The sequence below is a fragment of the Ooceraea biroi genome, chromosome 7 (genome assembly GCF_003672135.1).
Source record: "Ooceraea biroi isolate clonal line C1 chromosome 7, Obir_v5.4, whole genome shotgun sequence".
Taxonomy (NCBI): domain Eukaryota; kingdom Metazoa; phylum Arthropoda; class Insecta; order Hymenoptera; family Formicidae; genus Ooceraea; species Ooceraea biroi.
Genome location: NC_039512.1, coordinates 16,586,717 through 16,599,821, shown reverse-complemented (window position 1 = coordinate 16,599,821; position 13,105 = coordinate 16,586,717). Strand labels below are relative to the sequence as shown.

The window sequence follows — 13,105 nt, the reverse complement described above, 5'->3', positions numbered from 1 at the left end:
TAAAAAAATAATTTTTTTTATCTTTAAACATGTACTAATAAATGCATCAAAGTTTTATAATGATCCGCTGTATAGTTTCTCCAAAAAATTCGTAAAATTATACCTTATTTTCAACGTTCTAAAGCAGGCTCCCCCCTTAATATATCGTGAATATGAATGGCCAAAAGCTGCAGATTCTGTTCGGTTTCTACCGTCAATCTGCCGTCAGATGTTAACAGATCCTGCTCGGTTTCCGCCGCCAATCTGCCGTCAGAGTCTGTTAGCAGGCTCTGCTGGCGGATCACTATCCTAATGCGGACATAACGGATGCCAATTTGCTATCAACTTCTGCAGCAATCTGTTGCCAATCTGCTGGCAGGTTGCACACATTTTGCTTACTGGGTAGTAACTCTTTTTCGCTTGAAGTGTCCTTGTTTGCTACTTTACGCCGACCGGTGGAACGGACAAACCGCAATAAGTGTTAGCATTGCCGTAAACGCTGATCACGTCGGAGCCGATCGGTGTGCCGGTGGCATTGAAAAAACGGTAACGAACACGTCATTATTTAAATTTCACAAATAACACGCTCACCAGAGACATAGTTGGATCAGCTACGGCCAGACATTCCGGCATCTCCGTGAGGCGCATAATCCCTGTGCCAGTTCTCGTTTGTTTTGCAGATATCGCGCTCGCAGCTGCGAAACGAACAAGAAATGACAATATACCATGAATCATGAGTAAAAATAATTGTATTTCACTAATTAAAGTAACTTTCTTTTCCATGCTATTTTATTATTATGAACTTGCTCGAGTCTTTCATTCGTTCTGCCTCGATATGCATCGAAATCGAAAAATTAATCAATTATTAAGCAAATTAGCTTAACAAAATTCTTATTATTTTATTATTTTTTAAGTGTATTTCCCATAATTTATTTCCGCTTAAATAAATAAATAAATTTAGTTCTGCTTAAATCGACGCTGCTTAATCGAGCGGGATGTTTCAAAACGTGTCGTCAGAATTCTTAAAACGCGTCGCGCGAGGACGTTTTTTCCGTTCGCGATTCCTTCGACTTATAGAGTTAAATGATTTCGCGAATGTCGTGAGTCATCGGCGAAGGGTTGATGTAACCGAGAGCCTGTTAGCCCAACCCGATACACGTTAACGCCCATTGTAACGTTTGTCGTCGTCAATTGCGTTGCGCAAAAATGTCTGCAAACGAACGACTCGGTGTATGACAGTGAAAGTGTTTCTCCTTGAAGTTTCTAGCACAGTCATCACCGCCGCCGCCGCCGACGACGACGACGACGATCAATGGTGCTCCCTGTCTTCATCATCCTCGTCGTCTTATCGTCACCGTCGTCGTCGTCATCGTTGTCATCGTCACTATCGTTGTCATGGTCGTAAATGGGCACACCGAGGCCACGACCGATTATGATCAAGCTTAGCCCCGTAATGCCGTCATCCGTTGCGCTTGTCGCTATCGCGCATAGTACTGCGGCGAGGAAGTGAAATTTGTGACTGTAATCATTAGTCTGCTGCAGATACAGAATGATGCAAAAATAGGTCGCCTGATCTAGCGTATGCATGTACATATGTTGAGTTATTTAAAGTAAAGACAAATACAAATATAATAAAATTCTATTCGCATATTTCTCACGTGTCTGGTTGCGAGAAATTTTCGCAAATTAAGAAAACAAAATTGTAAATTGGTAATTTAAAGAGTAGACGTTGAAACAAGTGTCACGATTTATAAGGCGTTTTAAGTAAAATATTTTCGGGCAATTGATGTGTTCGTGTCATCATCAATTCCGTCGTTCATCAAGATACGCAGTATAACAAGGAAAAATTCTTTCTCGTGTTTGTTCCTTCACACACCAACTTATTTTATTCACCAATTTGTTTTATCTCTTATTCATCTCGTTACCAAGCTGCCAATTAACGAATAATGTTACAATGTACTGCGGCGAGAAGCATTAGCATCGCTCAGATAGGATACACTAGAAAGTAACGACACTTCTCACGCGTGACGAGGTAACGAGATAATACACACGCTCACGAGCGAGTGAACGAGCGCGTTATTAAGGAAGTGCAGTCATCGCATTTCATCGCGCGCGAGCAGGATGGCTTTTTTACTCCCGCATCCGTGTGCGTCATCCTCGGTGAAAATCGAGCGCAACTTTCGTGAAAGTAATCCACGAATTCTTGTAACGAATCCATCGCGATGGATCACTGAAAGCAAAACCACATGTTTGCCAAAAACTAAAAGAAATTTGCCATAAAGTAAAAATAAAAGAAAAAGAATGATCGATCCATTACAATAGATTACTGAAAGCAGAGCCAAACGTTTGCCATTAAAAATAAAAAAAAGAATAGTCAATTGAAAGAATCAGTAGTGAGTAGATAAATATTCAGCTGCATTTAAAATTTTCTCCTGGCTTTTCGCTGGCTTTTCTTCCTATCGAACCTATGCAGAAGCCACCCTAATCGGAGTAATGTCATTTAACATGCTGCAGATTTCCCCGGGATGTGCTTCGCATCGACCAAGTGTGCGACCATCGAGCCGACGAAATCGTGGCAGTTGGCGCCGTTCTGCGGCCGTTCCACTTGCGTGCCCGCCGACGACAATTCCGGCCGCCTGTTTGAATTGGTAGAGGATTGCGGCCCCTTACCCAAAGCCAATCCCAAGTGCAAACTCTCCGACAAGACCAACAAGACCGCGAGCTTCCCCGATTGCTGTCCGATCTTCGAGTGCGAGGACGGCGCTAAGCTAGAATATCCGGAAATCCCGACTTTGCCAACGCCGACCGAGGATGCCGCGAAAGGAGAACCGGCGGCAGCGGCACCAACGGCCTAAGCCGACGAGCAACAGCAGTTTACCTTCAGGCAGAAGGTTGCGGTGTAGCCTCGACAAAATTAATCGGATCTGGATCCCTCGTGTAATATTGACAAAAATTGCACATCGGCAAACAAGCGATCGTAAAGAACAAGAATCGTGCAGTGAGCGTACGTTTGAGGATTCTAAACTTGGCATTCTCAATGGAAAGACTTCACCTAGAAGACACCTAGCGTAACGAGATACATAAGCGCGCTTAAGAGAGATGTATGCATAATATATAATTTATATATAAATACATATAAGATACATTGAGACCAAATAGTGAGTTGTTAAAACTTGTACATTACAAGCTTCTGAGTGTAACAGAAAAATTAGTTACTTTAATGCTCTAATCTCCTGAAGAAGGGTAAATTACTGTGTAATGCTAATTGAATACATTAAAAATTTAAAGCATCTTGAGACGAAACCGTATGGTCGCGCGACTTCAAAATCCCCGTTATTCATGTGTTAAGTGCATGCGATTTTACAATATTTTGAATTTATATCGCAAGTTCTTTTATGATGAAATTAAAACAGAAAAGATTGTTTTTATCACATTAATTGCTGCGTTGCGCTAGGTACAATCACAGATCTTTTCATATCCAGTTTTCTGTAATTGCTAATTGATTATGAATCAACATAATTATGCAACGTTTACGCCGAGATCGCGACGAGGCCATACCATAGTATCGCTTACTGTTCAACCATTATAATTTGAATCCATGCATAATTCAATTTAAATTGGATATAAATTCAGACCACGCCTTCGCATACTATGAATATAAAAGATAAAATATGATCTGATGCACTCATTTCCTTTTAGATTTATTTTCTCATAATTTTATTGTATATTTTCTATTTACAGAACGCACATATTAGCTTTTCTTGTATTTTATACATACACAATTATTCGCAGTTCTGAACGTTAACAACGAAGATTTCTAAAATAGAAGAGCAAAGAATTAGGAGAGAAATAGAAAAGCGACTTTTTTAAATATATATCGTACACACACACGCGCACATATATAATTTAATGTTAGTTTAAGAATTATCTAAGAAAAAGAATTTGATCTAAAATATAAAAAATATATCGTGAAAAAAGAAGCACTCTGTGATGTAAATGATAATTTATTAAAGGAATTGAGTGCAGATTTGATCTTTGTAAAATCGAACTCATTAAATAAAAAAGGTTGTGTTCAAGTTATTATATTCAAGGTATCTCAATGTTTGCTATTTCCTGTATTATTTTGTATCAAAAGCCCAATTGCAAGAGTGGTCAATGACACACAGATACTTTTTATTATATTTTCTATATTTAATCGGTACCTTTATGTATTCTACAATAACATTTAATTATAGTAATGATACTCTATCTATCCAAGTCATATCAAGCCTTCCTCAATGCACAATAAGAAATCTTCAAAACAAAGTTTGGCATATATGTCGTAAATACATGTGATTGTAATTATATGTGATTAAATTAATACGTATTTAATTCGATCTACATTGCGCATTTTTTTCCATTTGTCACGTTTTTCTGGCGACTGTTTTCAAACTAGAAATTATTTTTATAAAATTTTATTATAGAAATTATTTGATTAGAACCAAAATTGATCATGTAAATAATTCAACAATTTATAAAAATTAATTTTGTATTTTATGTCAAAAAATTTCACCGTAATTTTTTATTACAATGACCGATGAATAATATGATTTTTAAAAATGTTCGAAAATACGTGAATAGTAATTCTATCCTTATAAAACATATCGGTAATAAAGTTTGTGAACCGGATATATGGATCGCTTCCTATGATTTTTTTACTTTCACTCCGTGATCCTGCAGACGTTCGTCTCACTATTCGGAGAACCAATTTCGAATTTTTTATGCAACGGTGCTTTGAGAAAACGTAAGTATGATGACTAATACCGTAAAAGTAGGCGACGAATAACCAAGATTTTTGGTCTGCCCAAATAACCGCGAGACCTACTTTCTCTCAGCTATCGCTTGTGCTATCGCTCTCGTTTTGAATTTCGAATTTAGGAAACATTTTATATAATATTTACGATACTTTATATATATTACTTTATATGGATTAAACAATTAATCGCTATCTGAATTACAAAAAACTATATATAACATTTTTACGTAATACTTTTATGCATGCGGGATATCCCACTATTAAATATACATATTCCATTTCGCAATCATCCACGAAATGTCAATGTGATTAGTAAGAGATTTATATTCATTATATATGTATGTATATTTATATCACAATATTTATGTAATCAAGAGAGTATCTACCCAGATAGCCAAGTCTGCCGAAAGCAGATGATGCCAACTATCCGCTATCAACTATTGCCAGCCAAAAGACAACAAATTTGATACAGAAGTTGTTGTTAACGATTAATTCGACAAATTGGTGCGAGAAATGTAACGGAGCTTGCTCACAAGATCTAAGAACGGATTGGCGGCAGAAACCGAGCAGAATCTGCAAACATGGCTCGAAGTCGGATTGTCGACAGAAACCGAGCAAGATTTGCGCACGCGGAATCTAACGGCAGATTGGCAGCAGAAACCGAGCAAGATCTGCGCGCGCGGAATCTAACGGCAGATTGGCAGCAGAAACCGAACAGGATCTGCAGCTTTTGACAGTATTCAAATTTACACGGCTATGAATATGTGTTTCGCTCCGCACCGCTATGCGGTGCACGCGTCGAGTTCTTACTCGATGTTAAGATTTAGCCTAACAGTTATATAAGTTAATACACGCGCGTTGGCACGATAATATTAATTTTTCTGAAAATTTTTGCACTTGCGGCACGGAGGCTCCCATGGACAACGTCCATGTAGTTCGCGCACGCCACGAGCAATCTGAAGTTCGAAAGCAAAATTCGGACTTGAGATTAGAATAAATTAACAATAAGAGAGAGATTATGCAACGAACTGTCAGAAAGACACATCGAGCCAAATGTACTTTAATTTAACAAACAAACAAATGCGTTCTTTTAACAATTTATAGTGTGTTAAAAGTAAACACATGCTTTAATATATCGTGAATATGAATGGCCAAAAGCTGCAGATTCTGTTCGGTTTCTGCCGTCAATCTGCCGTCAGATGTTAACAGATCCTGCTCGGTTTCCGCCGCCAATCTGCCGTCAGAGTCTGTTAGCAGGCTCTGCTGGCGGATCACTATCCTAATGCGGACGTAACGGATGCCAATTTGCTATCAACTTCTGCAGTAATCTGTTGCCAATCTGCTGGCAGATTGCACACATTTTGCTTACTGGGTAATTATTTCTCTTAGCTAAAACTCGAATAATAGCAGAAATATTGAAAATGTCACAAAGATATATAATAAACATAGCAGTGTTCAATATTTATACCTACTTGGTTATGTAGTCGTTTCGATGTTTGAATAATTTGTCGGAAAAGAACTTACAAGTAACACTACCCAAGTGTCACACGCCGATTTTGATAAGCTTTGAATATGTTGTTGTCTAGGTCAAAATATGAGATACATATTTTTTTATATCGGCCCGTTTTGCCATTAAGGGGGTGAAACACCCTCTTGAAAAAAATCGGGTTTTATATTTCTTAGCGAATACCGTCGAAACAATAAAACATATAAGAAAAAGTTTCAAGTAAAAGTTTTATGGATTCTAATGTACTTTATAACAGTGCAATCAGATTCATAAGAAATGTTAGTATATATGCAATTATAGAGAAAAAAACAAACAAATTTAGAAATATTGATAAAAATAAAAAAAGTAAAATTTTCTTGTCAGCTCTACGTTGACCATTTCTGGGTCCGGCAGAGGGCGAGAACCTGACTTATTTTGTTAATTAAAAGTAATCCCCCGACTTCATTGTTATCTCTGTGCGAAAAAACTGTTGCCAGGAGTAACTAGCGTATTAAATACGAGAATACGGACGGGGCGCGTATGTAGCGATATAGAGGTACTTTTAGCTTATTTTTGAAAAATGCGTTTTCAGAATATGACCTTATCATATATGGTTGAATTGTCGTTAAATATGCTTGAAGTTTTGCTGAAAGATAAATTTTAAAATTTTCAAAAATTGTGGAGGGGGAAAGGAATTTTGAAAAATATGACATTTTCGAAAAATCTGATTGCACTGTTATAAAGTACATTAGAATCCATAAAACTTTTACTTGAAACTTTTTCTTATATGTTTTATTGTTTCGACGGTATTCGCTAAGAAATATAAAACCCGATTTTTTTCAAGAGGGTGTTTCACCCCCTTAATGGCAAAACGGGCCGATATAAAAAAATATGTATCTCATATTTTGACCTAGACAACAACATATTCAAAGCTTATCAAAATCGGCGTGTGACACTTGGGTAGTGTTACTTGTTAGTACAATTTCTGTGTGCAACAAAAGCACCGAATTAATTTGCACGTAACATTATCCTTCGGCGTTCATGCAAACGTACCTTGCTGTTGCGAGATATCGATAGTTCTGTCGACCTCTGATGTACGATGCGCGAGTGATGCACTCGATTGCACTCGGTCGATAAAAGTAAGCGAAGAACAGGTGACGACATCGTTGTCATACTCGTGATTTCATAACACGCCATTTTCTTTGTGTAAAGTACTGGAGCGGAGGAGTTTCACGTCGTGTTTTCCAAGTTTCAGGTAATTGCACGTGGTGTTTGACGTTCCCGTTGCACGCCGGACGACGCGAGTCGCGCGTTCGCGTACATCGCGTATTTTACCTGGCGATCGTCGCGCGATTGATACGCTGATTCGAGACGGGGATATCTCGCTCGCGCGTGACAGGTCCCGAGCAACGCGCAGTTAAACGGATTCCGTCCGCATACGCGGCGCGTTTCGTTCGTAATCCGCGTCGCGTTGTTCAGCCACTTCGTCATATATTATACCGTTGCAACATCAGTGCGAATATCCCGTAGTGTTGTTCAACGGTGAGTACCAGGAAGTTTCGCTCTAATAGCGTCGAAGAGAGATAGATGTCCGTTTATTCTTTTTTTTTTCCTTTCTATGAGTGCGTGGTACAAACGTCATTGTTATCTGGCGGTACTTTTCTCGTTAACGTTAAATGATTCATGCGATTAATCATTCGTACGAGGGAGATACGGAATCATATTTTTTTTCGTACAATAACATAGCAGCTCGTACAGTATTTAGGATGCGTCGCGTAAATACGCGGGTCGAGTTTCGAATTTTTTTGAGTTTGACAGTTTTTTTTTTCATTATTGGTAAAAAATTCTATCGACGACAAAATTAGCGAAAAGATCATGTACAATGCGTGTATGCATATATGCGCGCACATACATGTGCACAGGTCCTGCACACAATATATATACAGTGTATGTGTGTGTGTGAGAAAGAGGATATAAGCAAACACAATAATAAAAATGATAATTATTTCAATCTTACAGATTAGCAATACTTAGATATATATAATTACAAATTAAATAAGACAAAACTCCAGTTTGTTTGTGTTAGTTAATTTTGAAATTATATTAATAGATTAAACACACAATAAGATTATTAAAAGTGTACCTATTATTATAATGTGGCCACATATATAGCATATGTGTTTTTTTAGCATAAACATCAATAGTTCATCAGGTACTTATTTGCCCTCTTATCACATTAATTCTGATTGCATATCTGTAAAGCATTTGTTTATGTGGAATCATTTATTAATCTTTAAAGATACAACCCATCACAAAAAAAAACAGATTTAAAACTGTTAAATAATATTTTTACATGATTTTTCTTTATAAATTGTTTCATAAATGAATAATCAGAAATCACATGTGACTTGAAATTCTGATTAGTCATCCTATAGCCTGATAATAAATTAGGATGTGACATACTTAGGTTAATCTCACATTTGTCCCTATCCTTAAATTATGCAATGATATTTGCTGTTTATCCCTGCTTTTGCGTACGTAAGCTGTTAAAAAAAATTAATTGTTGACATCGTTCTATGCTTTCTCAGTAAAAAATGGCATCCCGCAAGAAAGTGTTGCTGAAAGTCATTATCCTTGGAGATTCAGGCGTTGGGAAAACTTCTTTGATGAATCAGTACGTCAATAAGAAGTTTAGCAATCAGTATAAAGCGACAATAGGGGCAGACTTTTTGACTAAGGAAGTGATGGTAGAGGATAGAATAGTTACTATGCAGGTAATATAAATATGTCTGGTTTAATAATGTGATCGCACTGTTGTCGATGGCTTCTCTAAAAGAAAGAATATACATTTTTGCATCAGATCTGGGACACAGCTGGACAGGAAAGGTTTCAGTCGTTAGGAGTGGCATTTTACAGAGGCGCGGACTGCTGCGTGCTGGTATTTGATGTATCTGCCCCGACTAGCTTCAAATCGTTAGATTCATGGAGGGATGAATTTTTAATTCAAGCTTCACCTCGAGACCCGGACAATTTTCCATTTGTCGTGCTCGGAAATAAAGTAGATCTTGAATCAAGAGCAGTAAGTAAAACAGTTTTGCATACGCACACATAATAAATAAATAATTGTGTATTTTATATTAATTTTGTGTGTGTGAGAGAGAGAGAGAGAGTTTAGAATCTATTACCTTTGTTTATCTTATAAACGGATTCCATGAATTCTTTTCACATTTTTCACATTTTGTTCTAGGTGTCGTCCAAGAGAGCACAACAATGGTGTCAATCGAAAAACAATATTCCATATTTTGAAACTAGTGCAAAAGAAGCTATTAATGTTGAACAAGCTTTCCAAACGATAGCTAAGAATGCTTTAGCTCAAGAAAGTGAAGTAAGTATACGTTAAAGCACTCGGGAAAATCATTCGCACATATCCAAATCTGATTTTCAATTTCACTTACGTACCTTGCGAACCGTAGGTTGAACTTTACAATGAATTCCCGGATCAAATCAAATTAACCAATGACCAAAGAAACAACGGCAGAGGTGATTCATGTGCTTGCTAGGTTCTGGCACTATGATAATTTCACGATGACTAATAAGCATGCACAGGTCAGATTGTACATCACACGTCACACCTGCGCGTAAACCGGACGCAGAAAAAAAAAATATCTATTGCGATGAGCTTTATGTGTGCAGGAAGTCACGAGTATATTTCTTTATCTCAATGTGTTATCATACGATCTTTATCTGCAAAATGTTTCAATATTCTTGAAATAGTTTCGTTGAAAGTCATTAGTGCACAATGACGAGGTAACGAGTTATATATCATACGTAAAGGAATGTGTACAAATTATCGATACATATATATATATATATTATATATACATACATATATATATACACACACACATATAATTGTTTTTCTTTTTGTAAACGTGTGAGGGTAAGACGTATTTATCCGACTTCCTGACCTGAAATGTCGCAATTTTAAAATGATGTGCTCCCACTGGACTTGGCTTGTTACATAATGAATCCTTTAACTTTGTTATTTTTCAAGTCAAGGATTTGCATCTCGTTTTTAAGTATTGTAATGCTCTCTTATCGGGTAAAACATATAATATTGGCGAAACACATTGTGAATTATATCTTTTTTATCCCAATCTTGATGATTTGTCATCGTCGTTTACTTTACACCGTACAATAATGTACAACAAGGCTTTCGAATGATGTAGAGATCATCGTTAATGCATGAAATAAATACGTGGCTCGGGAACGCGGTTTTAACGGTACTGTTAGTAAATTATAATAAAAGAATTTGCTCATAATTTGTTAAGTACAATTGCATTTACAGAGAAAAGCACTAGTACATAGCTTATTATTCTTAGACGGAGACCGAATATATTTGCTGTCATTAAAATCATTCGTATGAGAATAGAACGAAAATAAGATGAAGTTATATAATAAAGTTACTAAGACACTTTACATGTCTCGTAAGCCATTCTAACGAGTTCGAGATTACATGGATACAGAGATCCTTCAACCTTTTCCTCTATTCAGAATCTTTGATTGTTACTGAAGTGTAAAATTATTATATTATATAAAGATTTAGACACATTTGTTGCGCGCATATATTAATGCCAAATTTGTTATTTTGTTCATACAATAAATATTGGATCGGCCGGAAGGTCCGTGCGAATTTTTTTTAACAAAATTTAAATGCAAAACTTTTTTATCGAGAATTAATATAAAGTTTTGCGTTTGAATTTTATTGAGAAAGATCCACACGAACCTTCGCACAACCTTTGCATTTAAATTTTGCTCAAAAAATTGACACGAACTTTCCGGTCGATCCAATAATTATACTACATCGTTTTTAAGGATGTACAGCTATCTCGACTTAAAAGGAAAGGGAAGGAAATCCCTTTCAACTCGTAACTTAGAAGAATTTGCCATCGCATGATCGTATTGCTTATAATATTTTTTACAGTAAAGCATTATTTTGAGATTGCTAATCACTTCCACAAAAGTTTTATCGTATTCTTTTGCTAAAATGAGATTCCTCTCGTACCGCGATGCACACACATACATACATGCATGCACACACACACACACACACACATCAGTTTCTTAAATTTTTTACTGTACACAAGATAAGTGGGATCCTAGTGCGCGAAGAATCAATCGTCAATTGTATGGTCTATCGAACAATTCTATGCAGATTATATTTTGTAAATAAGACAACAACATATACATATAATCCATTTAGAACTATTTAACATTGTAATAGCGAATCTTTATATCCTGATAGCCATATCAATAAGAGCATTTTAATTCTTGTAATATTTTAATTCTACCTATAGATATCTATACAGCCTCTTTATTAGAACAGTAATTAATTCTAACGGCGTGCGATATTTATTTTGTTGAAAGAAGAAAAGCGAGCTTTTACATATAGTTTCATGCAGATGCGAGAAATATTTACGTAATGCTGTATCTCAGAATTTTGTAGTAAAAATAATTGTACATCCGTTATATGAGACGTGTTAGATGTGTTTTACGATTTGATTTCCTAAAGGGAGAAAAGCAAGGTAAGCACTCTTTTTTCCAATAGCAAGCAAGATAGCACCATAGCATTATGCACCGCGGTACCGTGAAAACCATAGTCTATTATAATTAATTATAAATCGCCATTGTAATCTCAAATTCCACATGGATTACAATTATCCTTCAAATTATAATTTGCGAAATTTAAATTCTTGCTAATTATTAGCAGATATACAATTCTTCCTTTCTTTCAACTTTTCTATGTTTGACAATTATATGATCATTAGCGAGCAAACTGATTTGATATCGTTTCTGTAATCAACATGTACTTCACACCAATCTCGTGCACAATTATTGATAAGTTTTCACATGCCCAAATTGATAAGATGTATTTAAATGTCGAAATGTTTCCATTGGAAAGTAATCGAGCTCGATTACAGACTCGCCATTTCCGGACCCTGCGTGTACATAAAGTTCTTACAAAAGACAAATATTTAGCATGCGTAATATATGCGTGTCCCAAAAATCGTGCACCATTGCCTAGGTATTGTAATAATAATGTATAAGAGGCTTGAGAATTGTCAAGATTATGAAGAAGAATTGCGAGGAATACAATTTTTCTAGCTGTGTCAAATTTATATATTAAGGAATTATCCAAAACGCAAACCCTCAATTTAGATCTGGGCAGACTAAAATCTCTTTAAATATGCGACGAGTGATGAACTTGAAATCGAGGCGTAATCGAGACATATATATATATAATATATATGTTCTGATATTTAATTAGATGTCGAGAGATATGCGCGACTTCTGGGACACTGTACTGTGTGTGCACGCACGCGCGTGAGTGTGTTGATGACGACGATGACGATAATAAAACATCCTCTGCAAGTGTGCTTTGATAGATCTACGCATATATACATATATGCACATGTATATAAGTGAAGATAATCATGACCATGGCGATTATAATTAATGATATGTATAATTCTATCGAAAAGTATGTTAATGATAAATATAATTATAAATAATACTATTGTTATGTCATTACTGTTGCTGCTATTGTTGCTGTTATTGCTAATTACCACTATCACTTACTATTGCTCCCTGATCGCTGCTATCGCACCTGTAACGCTGCAAATTATTGCTATTATTATGTTTTAAATGAACACTTAATTTTATATATTCACGAAAAATCAGTCTTTCAATAATGATATAATAACTTGATTTTTACCATTATCTGCTGTATATATGTACTGATTTGAAATGATGCACTTCGTTGCAATTGCATGAATACGGTTTAA

General features: G+C 36.1%; 2 protein-coding genes across 3 annotated transcripts; both read left to right on the top strand.

Annotated features, from left to right (window-relative positions):
- Positions 1-2,085: 2,085 nt before the first annotated feature.
- LOC113561373 lies at positions 2,086-4,355 on the top strand. The gene is made up of 2 exons (XM_026971145.1): positions 2,086-2,167; positions 2,494-4,355. The coding sequence occupies exons 1-2, from the start codon at positions 2,101-2,103 to the stop codon at positions 2,832-2,834; spliced, it is 408 nt and encodes a 135-aa protein (XP_026826946.1). The 5' UTR covers positions 2,086-2,100; the 3' UTR covers positions 2,835-4,355.
- Positions 4,356-7,388: 3,033 nt separating this feature from the next.
- Positions 7,389-11,791, top strand: LOC113561374 (ras-related protein rab7). 2 transcript variants are annotated; one of them, XM_026971143.1, is made up of 5 exons: positions 7,389-7,515; positions 8,849-9,034; positions 9,121-9,339; positions 9,508-9,645; positions 9,734-11,791. In XM_026971143.1, exons 2-5 carry the CDS (start codon positions 8,855-8,857, stop codon positions 9,818-9,820), a joined length of 624 nt encoding a protein of 207 aa, XP_026826944.1. In that variant the 5' UTR covers positions 7,389-7,515; positions 8,849-8,854; the 3' UTR covers positions 9,821-11,791. The 2 variants fall into 2 exon arrangements, with proteins under 2 accessions (XP_026826944.1, XP_026826945.1); XM_026971144.1 differs by lacking the exon at positions 7,389-7,515 and adding an exon at positions 7,667-7,802.
- The last annotated feature ends 1,314 nt before the right edge of the window (positions 11,792-13,105 follow it).

Coding starts and splice junctions, on each gene's coding strand:
- LOC113561373 (XM_026971145.1), top strand. CDS start 2,101: ATGGCTTTTTTACTCCCGCATCCGTGTGCGTCATCCTCGGTGAAAATC. Junction 2,168..2,493: donor CGAGCGCAACTTTCGTGAAA/GTAATCCACGAA, acceptor AACATGCTGCAG/ATTTCCCCGGGATGTGCTTC.
- LOC113561374 (XM_026971143.1), top strand. CDS start 8,855: ATGGCATCCCGCAAGAAAGTGTTGCTGAAAGTCATTATCCTTGGAGAT. Junction 9,035..9,120: donor ATAGAATAGTTACTATGCAG/GTAATATAAATA, acceptor TTTTTGCATCAG/ATCTGGGACACAGCTGGACA. Junction 9,646..9,733: donor CTTTAGCTCAAGAAAGTGAA/GTAAGTATACGT, acceptor TGCGAACCGTAG/GTTGAACTTTACAATGAATT.